Source organism: Amblyraja radiata, chromosome 1 (assembly GCF_010909765.2).
Source record: "Amblyraja radiata isolate CabotCenter1 chromosome 1, sAmbRad1.1.pri, whole genome shotgun sequence".
Classification (NCBI taxonomy): Eukaryota; Metazoa; Chordata; class Chondrichthyes; order Rajiformes; family Rajidae; genus Amblyraja; species Amblyraja radiata.
In genome coordinates, this window is record NC_045956.1 from 183,725,445 (window position 1) to 183,751,383 (window position 25,939).

Below are 25,939 nucleotides of genomic sequence, written 5' to 3' on the forward strand. Positions count from 1 at the left end.
AAGATCCCATAGGATACTAGTGCGGAGACGGAAGCTGGTTACGGAAACATCCTCGTAAAAATAAAAGTTCTTTGGGAAAAACCTTCTCCTCATTTTCAGAATTATAATTTATTAACACAAACTGTTCCCCCGCAACGTTGATTACACTGCGGGTCGGGTCGGGTCGGGTCGGGTCGGGTTACTGAAATGGATGAAAAAAAGGCCCATGTTCTGCTCCATTGCGTACTACACGTCAGCCCATTGCATTTAGCAGGAGTGGTCTATCTTGCTCCGCTATAGGATCTTTGGTCCGAAGAAGGGTCTCGACCCGAAACGTCACCAGTCTGAAGAAGCATAGTTGTGGTCAAGAAGGCTTTCTGCACATTGGCCTTCATCAGTCAGGGTAACAAGTATAGAAGTTGGGACAGGCACAGAATGCTGGGGTAACTCAACGGGACAGGCAGCATCTCTGGAGAGAAGGTGTAAACCAGCATCTGCAGTTCCATCCTACATATCTCCTCATAGTTTAGTTTGTTTAGTTTGATTTCGTTTAGATTAGTGTAGTTTATTGTCACGTGCATCGAGGTACAGGGAAAAGCTTTTTGTTTTGTGTGCGATGCAGTTAAATGAAAGACCATCCATGATCACAATCGAGCCATTTTACAGTGCGCAGAAGCGGAATGTAGGGAATAACGTTTAGTGCAAGATAAAGTCCAAAAAAGTCAGATTAAAGATAATCCGAGGGGCTTCAAAGAGTTAGATGGTAGCTCAGGACCACTCTCTAGTTGTTGATAGGATGGTTCAGTTGCCTGATAACAGCTGGGAAGAAACTGTCCCTGAATTTTCACACTTCTGTACCTCTTGCCTGATGGGAGAGGGGAGAAGAGGGAATGGCCGGGGTGTGACTGGTCATTGATTATGCTGCTGGCCTTGCCGAGGCAGCGTGAGGACTATCGTATCAGCCTCCACCACCCCCAGATTCAGGAAACATGTTCCCGATGTTGGGGGAGTCCAGAACCAGGGGCCACAGTTTAAGAATAAGGAGAAAGCCATTTAGAACGGAGACAAGGAAGAACTTTTTCACACAGAGAGTTGCGAGTCTGTGGAATTCTCTGCCTCAGAAGGCGATCGAGGCCGATTCTCTGGATGCTTTCAGGAGAGAGCTAGATAGGGCTCTTAAATATAGCGGAGTCAGGGGATCTGGGGGAGAAGGCAGGAACGGGGTACTGATTGGGGATGATCAGCCATGATCACATTGAATGGCGGTGCTGGCTGGAAGGGCCGAATGGCCTACTCCTACACCTATTGTCTATTGTCTGTTGTAACTCCTGGCAGCATGCTCCAGGCACTCACCGCCCTCTGTGTAAAAAACCCGCCCCGCACATCCCCTTTTCGTTCCCCCTCTCAGTTTAAAGCTATGCCCTCTAGTGGTTGAAATTTCCATTTGGGGGAAAATAGATCTGTCCTCGCTATCTGTGCCTCTCATAACTGTATATCTTTCCCTCAGGTCTCCCCTCAGTCGACAACACTCCGGAGAAAACAATCCAAGATTGTCCAACCTCTCAGAAACATAGAAACATAGAAAATAGGTGCAGGAGTAGGCCATTCGGCCCTTCGAGCCTGTACCGCCATTCAATATGATCATGGCTGATCATCCAACTCAGTATCCTGTACCTGCCTTCTCTCCATACCCCCGATCCCTTTAGCCACAAGGGCCACATCTAACTCCCTCTTAAATATAGCCAATGAACTGGCCTCAACTACCTTCTGTGGCAGAGAATTCCAGAGACTCACTGCTGTGTGAAAAATGTTTTTCTCATCTCGGTCCTAAAAGATTTCCCCCTTATCCTTAAACTGTGACCCCTTGTTCTGGACTTCCCCAACATCGGGAACAATCTTCCTGCATCTAGCCTGTCCAACCCCTTAAGAATTTTGTAAGTTTCTATAAGATCCCCCCTCAATCTTCTAAATTCTAGCGAGTACAAGCCGAGTCTATCCAGTCTTTCTTCATATGAAAGTCCTGACATCCCAGGAATCAGTCTGGTGAACCTTCTCTGCACTCCCTCTATGGCAATAATGTCCTTCCTCAGATTTGGAGACCAAAACTGTACGCAATACTCCAGGTGTGGTCTCACCAAGACCCTGTACAACTGCAGTAGAACCTCCCTGCTCCTAGACTCAAATCCTTTTGCTATGAATGCTAACATACCATTGGCTTTCTTCACTGCCTGCTGCACCTGCATGCCTACTTTCAATGACTGGTGTACCATGACACCCAGGTCTCGTTGCATCTCCCCTTTTCCTAATCGGCCACCCAACAAAAGTGGTCACCTCTGCGTGGAGCCACGGGAGATGGGACAAGGTCCTCAATTAGTGTCTCTCCTCTGTTTTCACCATGGAGAAAGTCATGCAGACTGGGGAACTTGGGACAGTAAATGGGACCGTCCATTCTACGGACTAGAGTATCGACTGTATGAGGGTCGAGGAGGTGCTGAACGTCCTAGTGCGTGTGAAGGCAGATCAATCCCCTGGGCCTGATCAGATATATTATCCGTATCCGGGTTCCATCCTGAACACGGGTGCGGAGTTTGTACGTTCTCCCCGTGACCTGCGTGGGTTTTCTCCGCGTGCTCCGGTTTCCTCCCACACTCGTGACGTGCGGGTAAAGAAACAAAGACGTGCGGGTAAAGATCGTAAACTGTCCCGACCATGTGTAGGATAGTGTTAAGGGCCTGTCCCACACGCATCTCATATTTCGCTTGGGCAGCTTACAGCCCAGTGGTATGAATATTGAATTCTCTCACTTCAGGTAGCCCTCTCTCTCTATCCCTCCCCCACCCAAGTCGCACCAGCTTCTCGTTTTCTTCTTCAGGCAGGATTTCGGCCAGAAACGTTGCCTATTTCCTTCGCTCCATAGATGCTGCTGCACCCGCTGAGTTTCTCCAGCTTTTTTGTATGCCTTCGATTTTCCAGCATCTGCAGTTCCTTCTTAAACAAAATTCTTAACTGATTGGACAAGCTAGATGCAGGGAGATTGTTTCCAATGTTGGGGAAGTCCAGGACAAGGGGTCACAGCTTAAGGATAGAGGAGAAATCCTTTAGAACCGAGATGAGAAGAACATTTTTCACGCAGAGAGTGGTGAATCTGTGGAATTCTCTGCCACAGAAGGTAGTTGAGGCCACAGTTCATTGGCTATATTTAAGAGGGAGTTAGATGTGGCCCTTGTGGCTAAAGGGATCAGGTGGTATGGAGAGAAGGCAGGTACAGGATACTGAGTTGGATGATCAGCCATGATCATATTGAATGGCGGTGCAGGCTCGAAGGGCCGAATGGCCTACTCCTGCACCTATTGTCTATGTTTCTATGTTTCTATGTCTCGGTGAGTTACTCCAGCTTTTTGTGTCTATCTTCGGTTTAAAGTAGCATCTGCAGTTCCTTCCTACACTTAGATGTTGGGATGTTATATTTTAGTTGTACAACAGGCCTGTTTCCATGCTGTATGAATTCATCATCGCTGGCTCGAACTCCAGGAACATCCACCCCAACAGCAACCTGAGGGCAACTTCACCAGACGACTACAGAGGTCCAAGATGGTAACTCACCATCGCCTTCCATAAGACCATAGGATCATACAACGCAGGAGCAGAATTAGGCCATTCGGCCCATCAAGTCTGTCCCTATTCCTCCCATTCAATCATGTCTGATCTATCTTCCCCTCTTAACCCCATTCTCCTGCCTTCTCCCTGTAACTTCTGATGCCCTCACTAATCAAGAACCTACGCTTTTAAAAATACGAAGATAGACACCAAAAACCGAACTCAGTGGGTCAGGCAGCAACTCTGGTGAAAAGGAATAGGCGATGTTTCGGGTTGAAACCCTTCTTCAGACCGAGAGTCAGGGAAAGGGAAACGAGAGATAAAGTGAAAAGCTTTTTTTTTAGTTTCGTTTAGAGGTCCAGTTATAGGGCTGCAGTTGTACAAGGCTCTGGTGAGACCACATCTGGAGTATTGTGTACAGTTTTGGTCTCCTAATTTGAGGAAGGACATCCTTGTGATTGAGGCAGTGCAGCGTAGGTTCACGAGATTGATCCCTGGGATGGCGGGACTGTCATATGAGGAAAGATTGAAAAGACTAGGCTTGTATTCACTGGAGTTTAGAAGGATGAGGGGGTATCTTATAGAGACATATAAAATTATAAAAGGACTGGACAAGCTAGATGCAGGAAAAATGTTCCCAATGTTGGGCGAGTCCAGAACCAGGGGCCACAGTCTTAGAATAAAGGGGAGGTCATTTAAGACTGAGGTGAGAAAAAACTTTTTCACCCAGAGAGTTGTGAATTTATGGAATTCCCTGCCACAGAGGGCAGTGGAGGCCAAGTCACTGGATGGATTTAAGAGGGAGTTAGATAGAGCTCTAGGGGCTAGTGGAGTCAAGGGATATGGGGAGAAGGCAGGCACGGGTTATTGATAGGGGACGATCAGCCATGATCACAATGAATGGCAGTGATGGCTCGAAGGGCCGAATGGCCTCTTCCTGCACCTGTTTTCTATGTTTCTATGAATGAAAGATGAGCAAAAAAGTAGCGATGATCAAAGAAAGGTGGAGCCCACAATGGTCCATTGTTGGCTGTGGACTAGAATCCAACGACTTGGCCTCCTCCGCTGTCTGTGGCATTTAATTCCACAGTTTAGTTCATTACTGCCACGGGTGCCGAGGTACAGTGAAAAGCTTTTTGTTGCGTGCTAACCAGTTAGCGAAAAGACTAGAAATGTTTACAACAAAGCCATCTGCAGTGTACAGGTAAAGGATAAAGGGAATAGTGTTTAGTACAAGATAACGTCCAGTAAAGTCCGATTAAAGATAGTCCGAGGGTCTTCAATGGTTGGGAGATGGTGGGTGAGGCCTGCTCTCTAGTTGGTGATGGGATGGCTCAGTTGCATGATAACAGCTGGGAAGAAACAGTCCCTGAATCTGGAGGTTCACTACCCTCCAGAAGAAAAAAAGTCCTCTTCATCTCCATTCCCAAAGACTGGTAGATATGAGCACAAACGCTGGCCTGACCCCAGACACCAGCATCCCTGTGAACGAAAAGTAATAACTAGCTGACACTTCAGTGTGGTTCTGAAAACGCACACCTCCAGATTCAGAAGGTAGTCTAAAATGCTGGAGAAACTCAGCGGGTGAGGCAGCATCTATCGAGCGAAGGAATAGGTGGCGTTTCGGGTCGAGACCCTTCTTCATGGACAGTTTCTTCCCGGCTGTTATCAGGCAACTGAACCACCCTACCACAACCAGAGAGCAGTCCTGAACTACTATCTACCTCATTGGTGACCCTCGGACTATCTTTGATCGGACTTTGCTGGCTTTACCTTGCACTAAACGTTATTCCCTTATCATGTATCTGTACACTGCGAATGGGTCGATTGTAATCATGTATTGTCTTTCCGCTGACTGGCTATCACACAACAACAGGTTTTCACTGTACCTCGGTACACGTGACAATAAACTAAACTGGACTGGACTGAACTACTGAAGGAGCACTGCACTGCTGGAGATACTGATGGTGGTTTACGTCCTGTCTGCCCTGTGAAGTGTATGTAAAGATTCACCTGGAATGGATGCAAAGAAACTTAAGGTTTCTTTCCAATAACTTCCCTGAAGCAATATAGAAACATAGACATAGAAAATAGGTGCAGGAGTAGGCCATTCGGCCCTTCGAGCCTGCACCGCCATTCAATATGATCATGGCTGATCATCCAACTCAGTATCCCGTACCTGCCTTCTCTCGATACCCCCTGATCCCTTTAGCCACAAGGGCCACATCTAACTCCCTCTTAAATATAGCCAATGAACTAGCCTCAACTACCATCTGTGGCAGAGAGTTCCAGAGATTCACCACTCTCTGTGTGAAAAATGTTTTTCTCATCTCTGTCTTAATGGATTTCCCCCTTATCCTTAAGCTGTGAACCCTTGTTCTGGGCTTCCCCAACATCGGGAACAATCTTCCTGCATCTAGCTTGTCCAACCCCTTAAGAATTGTGTAAGTTTCTATAAGATCCCCCCTCAATCTCCTAAATTCTAGCGAGTATAAGCAGAGTCTATCCAGTCTTTCTTCATATGAAAGTCCTGACATCCCAGGAATCAGTCTGGTGAACCTTCTCTGCACTCCCTCTATGGCAATAATGTCCTTCCTCAGATTTGGAGACCAAAACTGTACACAATACTCCAGGTGTGGTCTCACCAAGACCCTGTACAACTGCAGTAGAACCTCCCTGCTCCTATACTCAAATCCTTTTGCTATGAAAGCTAACATACCATTCGCTTTCTTCACTGCCTGCTGCACCTGCATGCCTACTTTCAATGACTGGTGTACCATGACACCCAGGTCTCGTTGCATCTCCCCTTTTCCTAATCGGCCACCATTCAGATAATAGTCTGCTTTCCTGTTTTTGCCACCAAAGTCGATAACCTCACATTTATCCACATTATACTGCATCTGCCATGCATTTGCCCACTCACCCAGCCTATCCAAGTGACCTTGCAGTTTCCTAGCATCCTCCTCACAGCTAATACTGCCCCCCAGCTTAGTGTCATCCGCAAACTTGGAGATGTTGCCTTCAATTCCCTCATCCAGATCATTAATATATATTGTAAATAGCTGGGGTCCCAGCACTGAGCCTTGCGGTACCCCACTAGTCACTGCAAAGACTATCTCAAAGAACAGATTATTACTCAAACAACCTCCCTTCCATTGACTCCATTTATGCCTGATTGATAGGTTGATTGATTGATTGATTGATTGATTGATTGATTAATTGATTGAATGATTGATCGATTAATTGATTGAATGATTGATCGATTAATTGATTGAATGATTGATCGATTAATTTATTGAATGATTGATCGATTGATCGATTAATTGATTGATTACTCCATCGATTGATTGATTGATTGATTGACCCATCGACTGATTGATTACACCATTGATTGATTGATTGATTGATTGATTGATTGATTGATTGATTCATCGATCCATCGATTGGTTGATATTTTATTAGCACATGTTACAGTATAATTCTTTGTCTTGACAACCACACACAGCGTATGCAAAGAGTTGCCACGTAAAGGCCGTCAACAGTTACAAAGTGTTCAACGTAGTCCCCAATAGTCACTCTTTGTTCTCAGTCGTGCTCCCTCGTCCAACCTCCATGGGTCCTCACGCTGCCTCGGCAAGGCCAGCAGCATAATCAAGGACCAGTCTCACCCCGGCCACTCCCTCTTCTCCCCTCTCCCATCGGGCAAGAGGTACAGAAGTGTGAAAACGCACACCTCCAGATTCAGGGACAGTTTCTTCCCAGCTGTTATCAGGCAACTGAACCATCCTACCCACAACTAGATAGCAGTGCTGAACTACGATCTACCTCGTTGGTGACCCTCAGATTATCTTTATTCGGACTGTCTCAGACTTTATCTTGCACTAAATGTTGTCCCATGTATCCTTTATCTGTACATTGTGGACTGGATAGCTTGCAATCTGAAGCTTTTCACTGTACCTCGTCAGACATGGCAATAGCAAACTAAACTAAACTAGTTCACTAAACTTAATTGCAATTAACAGTAAGCCTGAACCAACCATCTCAAAGAATGGATTGTTAATTTTTTCTCACTGAAAAGTCAATAGATCTTTTATCGTCACATGTGCGAAGTGTAAATGCACAGTGAAACTCGTTTCTTAGAATCAGTCACAAGATCTGAAGTGATAGTAGAATTAGGCTAATTGGCCCATCAAGTCTACTCCCCCATTCAATCATGGCTGATCTACCTCTCCCTCCTAACCCCATTCTCCTGCCTTCTCCCCATAACCACTGACAGCTGAAATAGAGTCATTGTGAGCAGCACGGTGGCACAGTGGTATAGTTGCTGCCTCACAGCGCTTTCAGCACTCAAGACCCCGACTAGGGTTCGATCCCGACTACGGGTGCTGTCTGTACGGAGTTTGTACGTTCTCCCCGTGGCCTGCGTGGGTTTCCTCCCACATCCCCAAAGAGACGTACAGGTTTTGTAGGTTAATTGGCTGTGAAGAAGACTGCAAAAAGTGGTGATCGCTGCCCAGTCCATCACCGGCTCTGACCTCCCCAACGTCGAAGGGATCTATCGTAGTCTCTGCCTCAAAAAGGCAGACAAAATCATCAAGGACCCACACCATCCTGGCCATGCACTCACTTCACCCCTGGTACACCCATGGAAGAAGGTACAGGAGCCTGAAAACTGTAATGTCCAGGTTCAGGAACAGCTTCTTCCCTACAGCCATCAGGCTATTAAACACGACAACCTCAAATAAGCTCTGAGCTACATAGACTATTGTTGTTATTATTGCACTTTTATAGTTTGTTTTTTGTGTGTACGCATGTGTGTGTGCGTGTATATATATTAATATATGATCTATATACATACGTATAGTCTGTGGAATTCTCTGCCTCAGAGGGCGATGCAGGCAGGTTCTCTGGATGCTTTCAAGAGAGAGCTAGATAGGGTTCTTAAAAATAGCGGAGTCAGGGGATATGTGGAGAAGGCAGGAACAGGGTACTGATTGGGGATGATCAGCCATGATCACATTGAATGGCGGTGCTGGCTCGAAGGGCCAAATGGCCTACTCCTGCACCTATTGTCTATTAGAAACATAGAAACATAGAAATTAGGTGCAGGAGTAGGCCATTCGGCCCTTCGAGCCTGCACCGCCATTCAATATGATCATGGCTGATCATCCAACTCAGTATCCCGTACCTGCCTTCTCTCCATACCCTCTGATCCCCTTAGCCACAAGGGCCACATCTAACTCCCTCTTAAATATAGCCAATGAACTGGCCTCGACTACCCTCTGTGGCAGGGAGTTCCAGAGATTCACCACTCTGTGTGAAAAAAGTTCTTCTCATCTCGGTTTTAAAGGATTTCCCCCTTATCCTTAAGCTGTGACCCCTTGTCCTGGACTTCCCCAACATCGGGAGCAATCTTCCTGCATCTAGCCTGTCCAACCCCTTAAGAATTTTGTAAGTTTCTATAAGATCCCCTCTCAATCTCCTAAATTCTAGAGAGTATTGTCTGTTGTATATGTGTAGATGTGAGTATGTGTTCGTACACACACACAGAACTTTTTTTTCTCTCTTGTTTATCATCTTGTTTACAGTGTACTCTGTTTACATATTCTGTTGTGCTGCAGCAAGTAAGAATTTCATTGTTCTATCTGCTACATATGACAATAAAACACTCTTGACCCTTGACTCTCTTGGCTCTTGGTATAAGTGTAAATTGTAAATTGTCCCTAGTGTGTGTGTGTGTGTGTAGGATAGTGTTAGTGTGCGGGGATCGCTGGTCGGGGTGGACTCGGTGGGCCGAAGGGCCCGTTTCCGCGCTGAATCTCTGAACTAAACTAAATGAGTGAGTCGTACAGCATGGAAACAATCCATTCGGCCCAACTTGCCCATGTCCATCAAGATGCCCCATGGCATCATGGAGCCATAGTCCACTGCTGACTTGAATGGCCCTCATCTCGGTGGTCATGAAATGCTTCGTGAGGCTGATCAAGAACCACATCCGCGCCTTCCTCCCTCGTACCATGGATCCGCTGCAGTTCGCATACCATCCAAACAGATCCACGGATGATGCGTTTAAGAAGGAACTGCAGATGCTGGAAAATCGAAGGTACACAAAAATGCTGGAGAAACTCAGCGGGTGCAGCAGCATCTATGGAGCGAAGGGAATAGGCAACGTTTCGGGCCGAAACGTTGCCTATTTCCTTCGCTCCATAGATGCTGCTGTACCCGCTGAGTTTCCCCAGCATTTTTGTGTATCCACGGACGATGCGGTCTCCCAGGTTCTGCACACCGCTCTCTCTCACCTTGACAGCCAGAAGGGGGGCTGTGTGAGGATGCTGTTCATTGATTTCAGTTCAGCTTTCAACATAGTCCCCACCAGATTTGCCGAGAAGCTGCTGGAACTGGGGCTGAACACTCCCCTGTGTGCCTGGGTCCTGGACTTTCTCACCGCCAGGCCGCAGGTGGTCAAGATGGGGAGACGTACCTCCAACCCCCTCACCCTGACCACAGGATCCCCCCCCAGGGTTGCGTCCTCAGCCCCCTACTGTACACCCTGTACACACATGCCTGTGTGGCCAGGTTCAGCTCCAACTCCATCATGACACTGTGGTGGTGGGCCTGATCTCCGATAAAGATGAGAAGGCCTACCGGGAGGAGGTGGCTGATCTGGCACTCTGGTGTCAGGACAACAGCCTCCTCTTGAATGTCACTAAAACTAAGGAGCTGATTGTGGACTTTAGAAGGGCACAACATCCGAGGACGTACATGCCACTGGGGATAAATGGGACTACTGTGGATAGGGTGAGCAGCTTTAAATACCTGGGAGTCCACATCACAGAGAATCTGACATGGACAACACATGCCGTCTGGAGCTGTCTATGCTCCTGGTAGGACCACCCATGGCGGTAAGGTCGAGGGGGAGGTCCCTGACAAAGAGCAATCCAACCAAGACCTCAACGGTGGAACAGGCGGAGGACGATGGCTGACCTTAGTGGAGCGTCACAACGGCTGGGAAGGCGGATGAAGGCTGCAGCAGAAAAGGGTCTCCAGTCGTCTTGGACTCCATGCCACTGGATCCTGACCCAGATCTGTCAAGGACCGTGGGGTGGCTGTCTGTGCACCAGTCTCCCCACGTTAAACAAAGTCACGCACAGGCGTCCTCCATATAGGGAATAGCACCCTGGAGACACCCATGGTCAGCCACGACCGAAGGGAACCTAAGAGGGGTATGGACTAAACGTGAGAAGGTGAGACAAGTGTAAGGTTAGGGGGGGAAAGATTTAATAGGAACCTGAAGGGTAACTTTTTTACACAAAGGGTGGTGTGCATATTGGAACGTGCTGCCGAGGGGGTAGTTGAGGCAGCGACTTGGACAGGTACATGGATAGATGGGATAGGTTTAGGGGGAATGGATAGGATAGGTTTAGGAGGATTATGGGCTAAAAACAGGCAGGTGGGACTAGTACAGATGGGACATGTTGGTTGGTGTGGGCAAGTTTAGAGATACAGGACGGACCTTCTTGCTATTGAGGGAGTGCAGCGTAGGTTTACAAGGTTAATTCCCGGGATGGCGGGACTGTCATATGCTGAGAGAATGGAGCGGCTGGGCTTGTACACTCTGGAGTTTAGAAGGATGAGAGGGTATCTCATTGAAATATATAAGATTGTTAAGGGCTTGGACACGCTAGAGGCAGGAAACATGTTCCCAATGTTGGGGGTGTCCAGAACCAGGGGCCACAGTTTAAGAATAAGGAGTAAGCCATTTAGAACGGAGAAAAGGAAACACGTTTTCTCACAGAGAGTGGTGAGTCTGTGGAATTCTCTGCCTCAGAGGGCGGTGGAGGCCGGTTCTCTGGATGCTTTCAAGAGAGAGCTAGATAGGGCTCTTAAAAATAGCGGAGTCAGGAGATATGGGGAGAAGGCAGGAACGGGGTACTGATTGGGGATGATCATCCATGATCACATTGAATGGCAGTGCTGACTCGAAGGGCCATATGGTCAACTCCTGCATCTATTGTCTATTGTCTATTGTCTATTGGAAGCAGGCCCTTCAGCCCACCGAGTCCACCACCAACCAGCGATCCCTGCACACTAACACCATCCTACACAGACTAGGGACAATTTACACATACGACAACCGCAGGCAGGTGGGACTAGTGTAGATTGGACATGTTGGCAAGTGTGGGTAAGTTGGGCCGAAGGGCCTGTCTCCACGCTGTATGATTCTATGTCTCCACGTGTAGATGCTGTTTTAAACCGAAGATAGACACAAAATGCTGGATGTAACTCGGCGGGTCAGGCAGCATCTCCGGAGAAAAAGAACAGATGGCGTTTTGGGTTGGACAACTTCTTCAGTCTGTGGAGTCCTTCACACCAGACACGCTGCCTGACCCGCTGGGTTACTCCAGCATTTTGTGTCTGTCTATGACTTGTGACTCTATCTCCCTGCCGCGCCACAGAGCCGCGCTGAGTATAGAAGCATAGAAACATAGAAAATAGGTGCAGGAGTAGGCCATTCGGCCCTTCGAGCCTGCACCGCCATTCAATATGATCATGGCTGATCATCCAACTCAGTATCCTGTACCTGCCTTCTCTCCATACCCCCTGATCCCTTTAGCCACAAGGGCCACATCTAACTCCCTCTTAAATATAGCCAATGAACTGGCCTCAACTACCTTCTGTGGCAGAGAATTCCACAGATTCACCACTCTCAGTGAGAAAAATGTTTTTCTCATCTCGGTCCTAAAGGATTTCCCCCTTATCCTTAAACTGTGACCCCTAGTTCTGGACTTCCCCAACATCGGGAACAATCTTCCTGCATCTAGCCTGTCCAACCCCTTAAGAATTTTGTACGGTGTGAATTGACTTCCCTAGCATTCAAAGTTTCTCACTGTATCTCGGTACTTGTAAGAAGATGATAATAATAATAATAACAATAATATAATATTAAATACTGCTATTGGTATCTTGTTGTGTACAGATTGGTTGGTGTATTTCTTGCATAGAGGCACAACTTGTAAAACCCATCATTTCTTATGATACATCAAGGCCACTTAAGGCTTTTTAGAAATATGAGTTATTTGTTTCTTAAAATTAATTTGGAACAATCTCAATTTGTCGATTAAATCAAAGTTAGACAGGAAGGCACTGAAACAATAGAGGACTTTTATAAATTAGTCTGAATAGTTCAAGACATTGCACAATGGGGTGGAATTGTCAGCTGGGTTTACGAAAGATTTGCATGCAAAGTCAATAAGCGATATAAACTAGGTTATTGGGTTGGTAAGTTATAAATGTAGTAGTGGAGGCTAATCATAGTTTGAGCTACAGGGAACTACAGATGCTGTCTGAAGAAGGGTTTCGGCCCGAAACATTGCCTATTTCCTTCGCTCCATAGATGCTGCTGCACCCGCTGAGTTTCTCCAGCATTTTTGTGTACCTTCGATTTTCCAGCATCTGCAGTTCCTTCTTAAACTACAGATGCTGGATTACAAGAAAACCCCACAAAGTGGGAGTGGTGAGTCTGTGGAATTCTCTGCCTCAGAGGGCGGTGGAGGCCGGCTCTATGGATGCTTTCAAGAGGGAGCTACATAGGGCTCCTAAAGATAACGGAGTCAGGGGATATGGGGAGAAGACAGAAACGGGGTAGTGATTGGGGATGATCAGCCATGATCACATTGAATGGCTCGAAGGGCCGAATGGCCTACTCCTCCACCTATTGTCTATTGTCTATAAAGTGCTGGAGTAACTACACAGAGCATCCTACACAGAGAATGGCAGGGCTCTGGGGAGTGTTGTGGAGCAGAGGGATCTAAGAGTGCAGGTACATAGTTCCTTGAAAGTGGCGTCAAAGGTAGATATATATGCCTCGACAGGGGAGTGGGCCGCTGGAGGCCCTGCAGCAGCCTGGGGCTCGCCTGGACCAAGAGGCCGAGCACGTGGACCGCACGCGGCCTACAGCGGTGGAGCAGCGGCGGATGGCACCACGGCGACGCTTGGCCAGGCCGACCCTGCAAAGTCGCCATGACAACGGGCCTTCATTGTCAGGTCAACATCCCTGCACTTACAACAACTGGGACTTCAAAATGGCCGCCCAAACTCTATACTCAGTGCACTACTGCTGTACACTTGTACTGTATCTGAGATGCTGATCTAAGATGTATCTAATTGCTTATGTATAGCGATACATGTACTAAAGTGTATTAGACAATAGACAATAGACAATAGGTGCAGGAGTAGGCATTCGGCCCTTCGAGCCAGCACCGCCATTCATTGTGATCATGGCTGATCATCCACAATCAGTACCCCGTTCCTGCCTTCTCCCCATATCCCCTGACTCCGCTATTTTTAAGAGCCCTATCTAGCTCTCTCTTGAAAGCATCCAGAGAACCAGCCTCCACCGCCCTCCGAGGCAGAGAATTCCACAGACTCACCACCACTTCCCCTCAGCCATCAGGCTATTAAACCTGGCTCGGACAAAACTCTGATTATTACCAACCACTTTCTGTTATTTGCACTATCAGTTTATTTATTCATGTGTGTATATATTTATATCATGGTATATGGACACATTTATCTGTTTTGTAGTAAATGCCTACTATTTTCTGTGTGCTTAAGCAAAGCAAGAATTTCATTGTCCTATACAGGGACAATAAACTCACTTGAACTTGAACTTGAACTCTCTCTGAGAAAAAGTGTTTCCTCGTCTCCGTTCTAAATGGCTAACTCCTTATTCTTAAACTGTGGCCCCTGGTTCTGGACTCCCCCAACATCGGGAACATGTCTCCTGTCCAAGCCCTTAACAATCTTATATGTTTCAATGAGACCCCTCTCATCCTTCTATAACTCCAGGCCGAAGGGCCTGTTTCCACGCTGTATAATTCTATGACTCCAATAAGTATTGGAGGAACTCAAGGGGTCAGGCAGCATCTGTGGAGGGAAATGGACAGATGATTTCAGGTCAGGATCCTTCTTCAGACTGAGCATTATGTCCCAGACAATATCTCGCCTATTTAATTACCTGCAGAACATTTAAGGTATGGCAATTGGGTTTGACTTGAGGTTTCATTACTGTCACGTGTGCTGAGCTACAGTGAAGAACTTTATTTTGTATGTTCTTTAAATTATATTTATATATATAAATATTTATATTTTATTTATCATGTTTAAAGATACAGTACGGAAACAGGCCCTTCGGCCCACCGAGTCCACGCTGACCAGCGATCCCCATATACTAATGTCACGGTGGCACAGCGGTAGAGTTGCTGCCTCACAGCGCCGGTTACCCGGGTTCGATCCTGGCTACGGGTGTTGTGTGTACGGAGTTTGCACATTCTCACTGTGACCTGCGTGGGTTTTCTCCGGGTGCTCCGGTTTCCTCCCAGACTACAAGATGTGCAGATTTGTAGGTTAATTGGCTTTGGTGTAATTAAAAATTGTCCCTAGTGTGTGTAAGATAGCGTTAGCAAGCAGGGATCGCTGGAACCCGGCGAGCCAAAGGGCCTCTTTTTCTGAACTAAACTAAACTCATTTAAACTAACTCTAAACTAAACTAAACTAAAGATAATTCTGTATCTCTCAACTAAAAATTTTAACTAACACGATCCTACACACACTAGTTACAATTTACAATTTAACAAAGCCAGTTAACCTACAAACCTGCACGTCTTTGCAGTGTTGGAGGAAACCGGAGCACCCGGAGAAAACCCACGCAGGTCACGGGGAGAACGTGCAAACCATATCCTCCCCCACACACCACCCCCTCCCCACACACCACCCCCTCCCCCCACACCACCCCCTCCCCACACCACCCCCTCCCCCCCACACCATCCCTCCCCCCCACACCATCCCTCCCCCCCACACCATCCCTCCCCACCACACCACCCGCCTGCCCCCACGCCATCACTCCCCCCCCCCCCACACCACCCCCTTCTTGCGTTGGGGGACCAGGTCTCCCGTGTGACTGGTTCCCAACGTGTCCCACTTAGTCTAGTCCTTGGCATAAAATTCGAAAGCCAACCCAACCCAGACGACTATTTGCGTGCTACCCACAGAAGCAGATCCACAATCAGCGGTTACAATCGCTGCACTCTATCTCTCTATTCACTGTAAGTGTCTCGATTGTAATCATGCATTGTCTTTCTGCAGACCGATTAGCACGCAATGAAAGCTTTTCACTGTACCTCGGGACACGTGACAATAAACTAAACTAAACTGCAGTTCCTTGTTATTACGAGGCCCATTGTAGGTTTAGGCTTATTATTATCACTTGTACTGAGGTACAGTACACGGCTAGGGTACAATGTTAGGTTTATGACTATTGTCACTTGTGTGGCAAAATTGTCACTTGTTTTTGCATGCTATCCAATCTGATCAGATAATACTATATATAAACACAATCACGTCATTCTCAACTTCAATAGACAGACGAAGGGGAATACAGAGTGCAGAGTACAATTCTCAGCATTGTAGCGCATCAGTTCCATAGACGTTATGGACTATCTTTAACAGACACAAAAGCTGGTCAAGCAGCATCTCTGGAGAAAAGGAATAGGCGACGTTTCGGATCGGGACCCTTCTTCAGACTTTTTCATCTTTGGTTGCACTATAGTTTTCTTTTGCACTGGTATTGTTTAGTTTAGTTTAGTTTAGTTTGGAGATACAGTGTGCAAACAGGCCATTTGGCCCACCTAGGGACAGTTTTTACATTCAAACCAAACCAATTAACCTACAAACCTGCACGTCTTTGGAGTGTGGGAGGAAACCTCCGTACAGACAGCACCCTAAAGCCCCTGTCCCACTTAGGAAACCTGAACGGAAACCTCTGGAGGCTTTGCGCCCCACCCAAGGTTTCCGTGCGGTTCCCGGAGGTTGCAGGTGGTTGCCGGAGGTTGCAGGTAGTGGAAGCAGGTTGGGAGACTGACAAAAACCTCCGGGAACCGCACGGAAACCTTGGGTGGGGCGCAAAGTCTCCAGACAGGGGCAATAGTCAGCATCAGACCCGGATCTCTGGCGCTGTGAGGCTGCAACACCACCGTTGCTCCACCGAGCCGCCTTGCTGTTAATAATTTATTGATTTTTTTAATGTGCATTTAGATTATTTGTGTATATGTTTAAGTTTATTATCGTCACGTGCACCAAGGTACAGTGAAGAGCAGCTTTGTTTTGCAAGCTATCCAATCAAATCAAGTAATATTATACCTAAATACAATCGTCAAACTCCAGACCAATAGGTAGACCAAAGGGGAAGATACAGAGTGCAGAATATAGTTCTCAGCATTGTAGCGCATCAGTTCCATAGATAATACATAGAAACATAGAAACAGGTGCAGGAGGAGGCCATTCAGCCCTTCCAGCCAGCACCGCCATTCATTGTGATCATGGCTGATCGTCCCCAATCAATAACCCGTGCCTGCCTTCTCCCCATATTCATTGACTCCACTAGCCCCTAGAGCTCTATCTAACTCTCTCTTAAATCCATCCAGTGACTTGGCCTCCACTGCCCTCTGTGGCAGAGAATTCCGTAAATTCACAACTCTCTGGGTGAAAACGTTTTTTCTCACCTCAGTCTTAAATGACCTCCCCTTTATTCTAAGACTGTGGCCCCTGGTTCTAGACTCGCCCAACATTGGGAACATTTTTCCTGCATCTAGCTTGTCCAGTCCTTTTATAATTTTATATGTTTCTATAAGATTCTCCCCTCATCCTTCTAAAATCCAGTGAATACAAGTCTAGCCTTTTCAATCTTTCCTCATATGACAGTCCCGCCATCCCAGGGATCAATCTCGTGAACCTACGCTGCACTGCCTCAATCACAAGGATGTCCTACCTCAAATTAGGAGACCAAACCTGTACACAATACTCCAGATGTGGTCTCACCAGAGCCCTATACAACTGCAGAAGAAGATAATAAATAATGGTACGCAAAAATGCTGGAGAAACTCAGCGGGTGCAGCAGCATCTATGGAGCGAAGGAAATAGGCAACGTTTCGGCCCGAAACGTTGCCTATTTCCTTCGCTCCATAGATGCTGCTGCACCCGCTGAGTTTCTCCAGCATTTTTGTGTACCTTCAATTTTCCAGCATCTGCAGTTCCTTCTTAAACATAATAAATAATTCGATTCACTGCAGAGTACAGATTTATTTTTACTGGTATTATGGTTATTTATTTGGGGACATTTTTTGTTAATTATATATTATCTGTGTGTTGGTGTAGATTTCTTATTGTCACGTGTACCAAGGTACAGCGAACAGATTTACTCAAATCAACGATCCGATAATACCATACAAAAACACAATCAAGTCAAACTCCAGTACAATAGGTGGAGCAAAGAGGAAGATACAGGGTGTAGCAGGTAGTTCTCAGCATTGTAGCGCATCAGTTCCACAGACAAAGTCCAATGTCCGCGATGGGGTAGAGGTGAATCGGACAGTGCCCTAGCTTAGTAGGCATGCAGGTGCAGCAGGCAGTGAAGAAAGCAAATGGTATGTTAGCATTCATAGCAAAAGGATTTGAGTATAGGAGCAGGGAGGTTCTACTGCAGTTGTACAGGGCCTTGGTGAGACCACACCTGGAGTATTGCATACAGTTTTGGTCTCCTAATCTGAGGAAAGACATTCTTGCCATAGAGGGAGTACAGAGAAGGTTCACCAGACTGATTCCTGGGATGGCAGGACTTTCATATGAAGAAAGACTGGATAGACTCGGCTTGTACTCGCTAGAATTTAGAAGATTGAGGGGGGATCTTATAGAAACTTGCAAAATTCTTAAGGGGTTGGACAGGCTAGATGCAGGAAGATTGTTCCCGATGTTGGGGAAGTCCAGAACAAGGGGTCACAGTTTAAAGATAAGGGGGAAATCTTTTAGGACCTGGATGAGAAAAACATTTTTCACACAGAGAGTGGTGAATCTGTGGAATTCTCTGCCACAGAAGGTAGTTGAAGCCAGTTCATTGGCTATATTTAAGAGGGAGTTAGATTTGGCCCTTGTGGCTAAGGGGATCAGAGGGTATGGAGATAAGGCAGGTACGGGATACTGAGTTGGATGATCAGCCATGATCATATTGAATGGCGGTGCAGGCTCGAAGGGCCGAATGGCCTACTCCTGCACCTAATTTCTATGTTTCTATGTTTCTATGAAGGGCCGAATGGCCTACTCCTGCACCTATTTCCTATGTTTCTATGTTTCTATGTTTATGGAAGGACAGTTCAGAAGCCTGATAACAGAGGGGAAGAAGCTGTTCCTGAGTCTGGTGGTGTGCACTTTCAAACTTCTGTACCTTCTGCCGGACGGGAGCGGGGAGAAGAAGGAATCCTGGGTTTAGACTAGTCTCAAAGTTGTCTTGTTGAGTCTCGTTGTCAGTAACTCTTTCTCACCTAGCCCACAGCTAACAATGGCCTGTTCCTTTTATCATCGTTACTTTTTGCATATCTTTCATTCATTTGTTCTATATCTCTCTACATCACCATCTATATCTCTCGTTTCCCATTCCCCTGACTCTCAGTCTAAGGAAGGGTGTCGACCCGAAACGCCACCTCATTCTTTTCTCCAGAGATGCTATCTGACTCGCTGAGTTACTCCAGCTTTTTGTGTCTATCACTGTATGCGCCTCAGACTATCTTTGATCGGACTTTACTGAACATTATCTTGCACTAAATGTTATTCACCTTATTCCCTTGATCATGTATCTGTGCACTGTGGATGGTTCGATTGTAATCATGTATAGTCTTTCCGCTGACTGCATAGTACGCAACAAAAGATTTTCACTGTACCTCAATGAACAAAACGTAACTAAATTAAACCTTGATCACAGAGACACAAACACACACCAATAATGCACTGATTACTAGATAACTCTAGCACTTTGTGCTTTGCTCAAGATTCCAGCATCTGCTGTTCTTATATCTCCAAAACTTCAAATAAGACTTGACTAAAATACAATTAATAAGAATAACCAGGTTAATTCCCGGAATGGTGGACTGACATATGATGAAAGAATTGTATTCACTGGAATTTAGAAGGATGAGTGGGCATCTTATAGAAAGATATAAAACTCTTAAGGGATTGAACAGGTTAGATGCAGGAAAAATGTTCCCGATGTTGGGGAAGTCCAGGACCAGGGGTCACTGTTTAAGATAAGAATACGGGGTAGGCCATTTAGGACTGAGATGAAGAAAAACTTTCTCACCTAGAGAGTTGTGAATCTGTGGAATTCTCTGCCACAGAAGGCAATGTAGGCCAATTCACTGGATGTTTTCAAGAGATAGTTAGATTCAGCTCCTAGGACTAACGGAATCAAGGGATATGGGGGGGGAAAAGCAGAAACAGGGTACTGATTGTGGATGAGGAACCATGATGACATGATCTACTCTTGCCCCTATTTTTCTATGTTCTATGTTTCTATAAATGGCTGGGGTAACTCAGCGGGTCAGGGAATAGGGAATCTGTAGAGGGAAAAGATAGGCGACGTTTTGGGTCTGAAGAAGATTTTCACTGTACCTCAATAAACTAAACTAAACCTTGTACGCATAGAGACACAGTCACACATGAAGTACTGATTATCAAACACCTAATAATGTCTGAAGAAGGGTCTTCACCCGAAACCTCTCCTGTTCCTTTTCTCCAGAGATGCTGCCGGACCCGTTGAGTTACTCCAACATTGTGTATCTCACTTCTTCAGACTCCTGCATCTCCAGTTCCTCATGCCACCCCATAAGGCCAGTTTTGCACCATTTCCCCCCGAAAAAAATTCTCCTGACTCCGCACACTATGGGCGACTAACAGTGGTCATTTCACCAACCAATTGGTCAAGGTCCAGGCGTGGGGAAAGGAGAAACTCACACGCGTCAGGGGGAGAACGTGCAAACTCCACACAAACAGACAGCAACCGAGGTCAGGATTGAACCCGGGTCTCCGGTGCTGGAAGGCGGCAGCTTTGGAGATACAGTGTTGAAAAACCGACCAGCGAACAGAACACCCCATACACTGGTTCGATCCCACACATTGGGTAGAAACATAGAAACATAGAAAATAGGTGCAGGAGGAGGCCATTCGGCCCTTCGATTGTGATCATGGCTGATCGCCCCCAATCAATAACCCGTGCCTGCCTTCTCCCCATATCCCTTGACTCCACTAGCCCCTAGAGCTCTATCCAACTCTCTCTTAAATCCATCCAGTGACTTGGCCTCCACTGCCCTCTGTGGCAGGGAATTCCATAAATTCACAACTCTCTGGGTGAAAACTTTTTTTCTCACCTCAGTCTTAAATGACCTCCCCTTTATTCTAAGAGTATCTAAAAGGGTACAATTTACAGAAGCCAATTAACCGACAAACCTGCGCGCCTTTGACGTGCGGGAGGAAACCGGAGCACCCGGAGAAAACCCACGCGGTCACGGGGAGAACATACAAACTCCGTACAGACAGCACCTGAGGTCGGGATCGAACCCGGGTCTCTGGCGCTGTGAGGCAGCGACTCTACCAGCTGCGTTATCGTGTACACACTGCTGCCGTCTCTGAGGGCAATATAATCTAAATATTCACAAACGCCCAGTCGTGGTAGGACCACAGAACCTCAAAAAATGTGTATTAGTTATTTACACCTTCATCTGAGTTTTATGCCTCATTCACCCCGTGTGATGTGTCCCCGTCTCTTTGGTGAACTCTGTAGGCTGGTCTGCACAGTAAAATACTATCAGGAAAATACTCCCACAACCCTGACTCTCAGCCTGATGAAGGGTCTCAACCCGAAACGTCATTCCTTCTCTCCAGAGATGCTGAGCTACTCAAGCGTTTTATGTCTAATTCAAGCATCTCTGGAGAATATGGATAGGCGACGTTTCGGGTCGGGACCCTTCCTTTAGACTCAGTCACCAGATAGATTCGTTCTCCACAGACGCTGCCTGTCCCGCTGAGTTACTCCAGCACTTTGTATTTTTTGTTGTTGTAAGCAACTCTGCAGTTTATTGTGCTTGAGTCGATATGCCGGTGTATATGTGTTCATATCTGTCTTTATATCGCAATCCCGTGGGCCTGCCTGTATGTGCCAGTCGTGTGTCATGTATGTGTGTGTACATGCCTGCCTGTATGTGCCAGTCGTGTGTCATGTATGTGTGTGTACATGCCTGCCTCTATGTGCCTGTCGCGTGTCATGTATGTGTGTGTACATGCCTGCCTCTATGTGCCTGTCGCGTGTCATGTATGTGTGTGTACATGCCTGTCTCTCTGCCAGTCAAGTGTCATTATGTGTGTCTGTACGTTCTCTCTCTCGCTCTCTCTTCTCTCTCTCTCTCACTCTATCTACCTATCTATCTATCTCACTCTCCGTCTCTCTCTGTCTGTATCTCTTTCTCCCTCTCTCTCTCTCTCTCTCTCTGGCTGTCTGTCTCCCTCTATTCCCCCCCCTCTCTCTCTCTCTCTCTCTCTGCCTCTCTCTCATTGTCTCTCTCTCTATCTATCTATCTATCTATCTATCTATCTATCTATCTATCTATCTATCTATCTATCTATCTATCTATCTATCTATCTATCTATCTATCTATCTATCTATCTATCTATCTATCTATCTATCTATCTATCTATCTATCTATCTATCTCTTTGTCTCTGTCTCTCCCCGTCCCTCTGTCTCTGGCTCTGTGTCTGTCTCTGTATCGCTGTCTCTCTCTCTGTCTGCCTCTCTCTGTCTGTCTGTCTGTCTGTCTGTCTGTCTGTCTGTCTGTCTGTCTGTCTGTCTGCCTGTCTGTCTGTCTGTCTGTCTGTCTGTCTGTCTGTCTGTCTGTCTGTCTGTCTGCCTGTCTGTCTGTCTGTCTGTCTGTCTATTTGTCTAAGAAGGAACTGCAGATGCTGGAAAATCGAAGGTAGACAAAAATGCTGGAGAAACTCAGCGGGTGCAGCAGCATCTATGGAGCGAAGGGAATAGGCAACGTTTCGGGCCGAACCCCTTCTTTTTATCTATCTATCTATCTATCTATCTACCTACCTATCTACCTCTCTCTCTCTCTCTCTCTCTGCCAGAGTGCCGGGCTTTCTGTGTCTATCTTGTTTGTGTCTCCATCCCGCCTCTGAACGCATCGAGAATGCCTTGGATCTTTGGTCATGAGAGCTGGGCTCCAATCCACCTGCTAATACCTCCCCGTGTCAGGGGAACCCCCCTTTCACTTTGACCGACACAAACTCGATTGGAAACTTTAATGAAGGTTTGGTCCGCGCTGCCCGTTCCCATTGCAGAGGAACGGATGAATATATATCCCTGCGTCCTTGTGTTCTGACCACAGATTAGTAAACTGACAAGTGCTTTCACAAAGGTAGACACAAAACGCTGGAGTAACTCAGCGGGACTGGCAGCATCTCTGGAGAGAAGGAATGAGTGATGTTTCGGGTCGAGACCATTCTTCAGACTCTCTCGTCCCCTCATAGCCTCAGAATTAAAGGGTGCTCTTTAAGAAAGGTGAGGAGGAATTTATTTAATCATAATCTGTGGGATTCATTGCCACAGAAGGCTGTGGAGGCCAAGTCAGTGGATATTTCTAAGGTAGAGATTCTTGAGGGTGTCAAGGGTTATGGGGAAAAGGCAGGGTGTCAAATTCTTGAGGGTGTCAAGGGTTATGGGGAGAAGGCAGGAGAATGGGGTTAGGAGGCAGAGATCAGCCCATTCCTTCTCTCCAGAGATGATGCCTGACCCGCTGAGTTACTCCAGCATTCTCGAGTCTACCTTCGGCTTAAACCAGCACCTGCAGTCCCTTCCCACACAAGAGCCCTTGCGCCTTGACACACACGAAAGACGGCCAAAAGCGACCGCTCGTGTTCCCCAGAACTATGGACACAAAATGCTGGAGTAACTCAGCTGGGACAGGTAGCATCTCTGGAGAGAAGCAATGGGTGACATTTCAGGTCGAGACCCTTCTTGCCCAGTCTGAAGGAAGGTCACCCCCATTCCTTCTCTCCAGAGATGCTGCCTGTCCCAGCTGAGTTACTCCAGCATTTTGTGTCTGTCTTCGGTTTAAACCAGGATCTGCAGTCTCTATCCTACACTTTGCCCAGAATTATGTATGCTGCCCGGATTAATATTACACAACGCACTTGATACCAGCGCAGGCGGGCGTTAACTTTTTAACACTAAAAACAAATACACTCACACAGAGAAAGAATGTTTTAAAACACAAATAACCTCTCACCTGGATTAGGGACGAAAGGGTAAGCAAGTGCAGGAATCTGGAGAGCAGAAGAGAAATGTATCAACACTAAAATTGCAACATTTTCTCAAATAAAACCCAGACCGGCCCCCAGACAAAATAACCAGTGATGTTTATATAAATAAAACAAACATATACAACGCCACGCAATGTGTGAAAATATCAAACTTACAGCCACATGATTCTCGGGGGTAGGCGAGCCATCTCCCGGGAATGAAGATCCGTGTCAGGTTTTAAGTCCAAGATATCGGGAAGATATTCTCACTTTAGTGTTTTGGAAGCACAAATCCAAACTTTCCTCTCCCAGTTTGAAAGATCTTCCGAAAAGATTTTCGGTTGCTCCCTAATCTATGTGTGGGGTTGAAATGAGACTAAAACACAAACACACACAAACACGCTCTCACACACACACACACACACACACACACACATAACATTCTGGTTAAGCGCCGCTGCTTCGCTTAAGTGCGGGAGGAAAAATAATAAAAGCTATCCAAACAAGCGGGTAAATATTTGTTCAACTAGTTGCGATGAATTGCCAACCTGTAGTGTTGGTTGGTGTGTCTAAGTTTCCCTTTCTAAAAAAAAAAAATCCAAGTTTTAGCCTGGGTTTTTCCTTCAAAGATGATTTAAGAAGCTGCTCTCTCCGGCGCTGGCAAAGCCATTCACTCACTCGAATCTCCCACGAAATGTCATTATTAGTTTTTCCTCTTGCACTCTCTGCACCGATTGTGCTTCGTTTTTTCCCCCTTTTTTCCCTCTTCTTTCTGTTGCTGTTGTTGTTGCTGTTATTGCCCCCGATGAACCAAATTCACTCTCTGAAGTATGTTGTTTTGTTCTCTCTCTCATCCAAATAACATCTGAGAATTGTAGCCGGGCCACTTTAGAAGGCTGGGACTGGAGACGGCGACTGTCTCTAAGCTTTCGGCAGCGGCTTGTTCTGATGGAAAGCGATTAGTCCCTGTTTTTTTTTCCCCGAGGGGAGGTAACTGCGAATGTGAGTTCATTTGTACCTGCGATAACATCGTAAACTTACGTGGTTTTGTGTGTGTATGTGTGTGGTTAAGGAAAGGGGCAGAACTACACAGATGAAAGTGGAAATAGGAATTAATTTGCATCAGGTTGCAATAGGAAGGAACTGCAGATGCTAGTTTGTACCCAAGATAGACGCAGAGTGCTGGAGTAATTCAAAGGTAGACAAAAACTGCTGGAGAAAACTCAGCGGGTGCAGCAGCATCTATGGAGCCAAGGGAAACAGGCAACGTTTCGGGTCGAGACCCTTCTTCAGACTCAATTCAACAGGTCGGGCAGGATGACACGAAGCTGGGGGGCAGTGTTAGCTGTGAGGAGGATGCTAGGAGGCTGCAAGGTGACTTGGATAGGCTGGGTGAGTGGGCAAATGCATGGCAGATGCAGTATAATGTGGATAAATGTGAGGTTATGCACTTTGGTGGCAAAAACAGGAAAGTAGACTATTATCTGAATGGTGGCCGATTAGGAAAAGGGGAGATGCAACGAGACCTGGATGGCATGGTACACCAGTCATTAAAAGTAGGCATGCAGGTGCAGCAGGCAGTGAAGAAAGCGAATGGTATGTTAGCATTCATAGCAAAAGGATTTGAGTATAGGAGCAGGGAGGTTCTACTGCAGTTGTACAGGGTCCTGGTGAGACCACACCTGGAGTATTGCTTACAGTTTTGGTCTCCTAATCTGAGGAAATACATTCTTGCCATAGAGGGAGTACAGAGAAGGTTTACCAGACTGATTCCTGGGATGTCAGGACTTTCATTTGAAGAAAGACTGGATAGACTCGGCTTGTACTCGCTAGAATTTAGAAGTTGAGGGGGGATCTTATAGAAACTTACAAAATTCTGAAGGGGTTGGACAGGCTAGATGCAGGAAGATTGTTCCCGATGTTGGGGAAGTCCAGAACAAGGGGTCACAGTTTAAGGATAAGGGAGAAATCTTTTGGGACCGAGATGAGAAAAATATTTTTCACACAGAGAGTGGTGAATCTGTGGGATTCTCTGCCACAGAAAGTAGTTGAGGCCAGTTCATTGGCTATATTTAAGAGGGCGTTAGATGTGGCCCTTGTGGCTAAAGGTATCAGAGGGTATGGAGAGAAGGCAGGTACGGGATACTGAGTTGGATGATCAGCCATGATCATATTGAATGGCGG

The 25,939-nt window shown here is 46.5% G+C and overlaps 1 protein-coding gene across 1 annotated transcript in view; it reads right to left on the reverse strand.

Annotated features, from left to right (window-relative positions):
* Positions 1-24,765, reverse strand: part of LOC116982597 (fibroblast growth factor 18-like) — a 77,454-nt gene extending 52,689 nt beyond the window's left edge. Inside the window, exons 1-2 of the mRNA XM_033035880.1 lie at positions 23,933-24,765; positions 23,743-23,779 (exon numbers count right to left, since the gene is read on the reverse strand). Coding sequence (XP_032891771.1) covers positions 23,743-23,779; positions 23,933-23,964 — 69 coding nt within the window. The 5' untranslated portion in view covers positions 23,965-24,765. The remainder of the gene's footprint in view (positions 1-23,742; positions 23,780-23,932) is intronic.
* Between the last annotated feature and the right edge of the window lie 1,174 nt (positions 24,766-25,939).